At 57.4% G+C, this 943-nt stretch overlaps 1 protein-coding gene across 1 annotated transcript; it reads right to left on the bottom strand.

Annotated features, from left to right (window-relative positions):
- Positions 1 to 6: 6 nt before the first annotated feature.
- LOC110034688 (ferredoxin--nitrite reductase, chloroplastic-like) lies at positions 7 to 929 on the bottom strand (the record flags this gene model as incomplete). Its single annotated transcript, XM_020738932.1, has 3 exons — positions 780 to 929; positions 411 to 699; positions 7 to 329 (listed from the first exon to the last, which is right to left on the bottom strand). Coding segments are annotated over exons 1-3 (752 nt in total), but the record flags the coding sequence as incomplete, so codon positions are not given.
- Positions 930 to 943: the final 14 nt, after the last annotated feature.

Raw genomic sequence — 943 nt, 5'->3', positions numbered from 1 at the left:
AACCGCTCCTTAAGCAGCGGTTCCCCAAGCAGCGCGCTCAATTTCGAGTTCTCCACGTTCGGGATGATTACGTTCTGCTCTACGGTCAGCCGGAGCTCGCCGGAGCCGTACGCGTCCGCGATTCTTGCCAGGTCGAACATGTCCTCTGCCTGGACGCGGCCTACAGGCACGTGTAGGCCGACGAAGGACAACCCCGGCTGCTTCTGCGGGTGTACGCCGAGGTAATCCCTTCGCTCCCATTGCCTCATCACCAGCTCCTCCGGCGACGCTCTCTCCAACTCCCCCATCGGCATTCTCTTCTCGACCTCCGAGCGGAATGTCTCTATACCCTGTCCAACGTGAGTTATTAGTCAGCTCTCATGCGCGAAACCTGCTTGACGAAATGCCAAGCACAAAAATGCATGTCTTACGAGTTCGTCGATGAGCCACATCATGCGGGTTTTCTGCCGGTTACCGCGGGAGCCCAGATCACGATAGGACTCGAGAACGGCCTTGCAGAGTGGAACGACATCGTCGGCGGGGATCCAGGCGTCAAGGGGGACAGCCTCTGCGCAGCGCTTGGGGCTAAAGAAACCGCCAACAAGAAGATTGAAGCCGACGCTTCCGTTCTTTTCCGCCGGAATGTAGGCGAGGTCGTTGATGTGTGGATGTTCGTACAGATCATGGGAACCCACTACGCAGACGTTCCATTTCCTTGGCCTGCAGCAACCAAATTAACCCAACAGCTATTCGATGGGGAAACAGAGATTGGCGGTAGGGGGAATGGGAGAGAAGTTTACAGATTAGTGAGGGAAAGATTGCCCTTGGAATTGGAGGTGACGAAGGAGGAGAGGAGGGAAGTGTAGGGGCGAGTGTCGAGGATCTCGAAGGGGTCGATGCCGGCGAGGGGATTGCCGACGGGGTTGCGAACGTTGTCCATGCCGCTCTGAAGGCTGGTGAGGCC

Source organism: Phalaenopsis equestris, unplaced genomic scaffold (assembly GCF_001263595.1).
Source record: "Phalaenopsis equestris unplaced genomic scaffold, ASM126359v1 Scaffold192170, whole genome shotgun sequence".
Classification (NCBI taxonomy): Eukaryota; Viridiplantae; Streptophyta; class Magnoliopsida; order Asparagales; family Orchidaceae; genus Phalaenopsis; species Phalaenopsis equestris.
The sequence above is the reverse complement of the archived record's forward strand: the minus strand, read 5'-3'. Positions and strand labels throughout refer to the sequence as shown.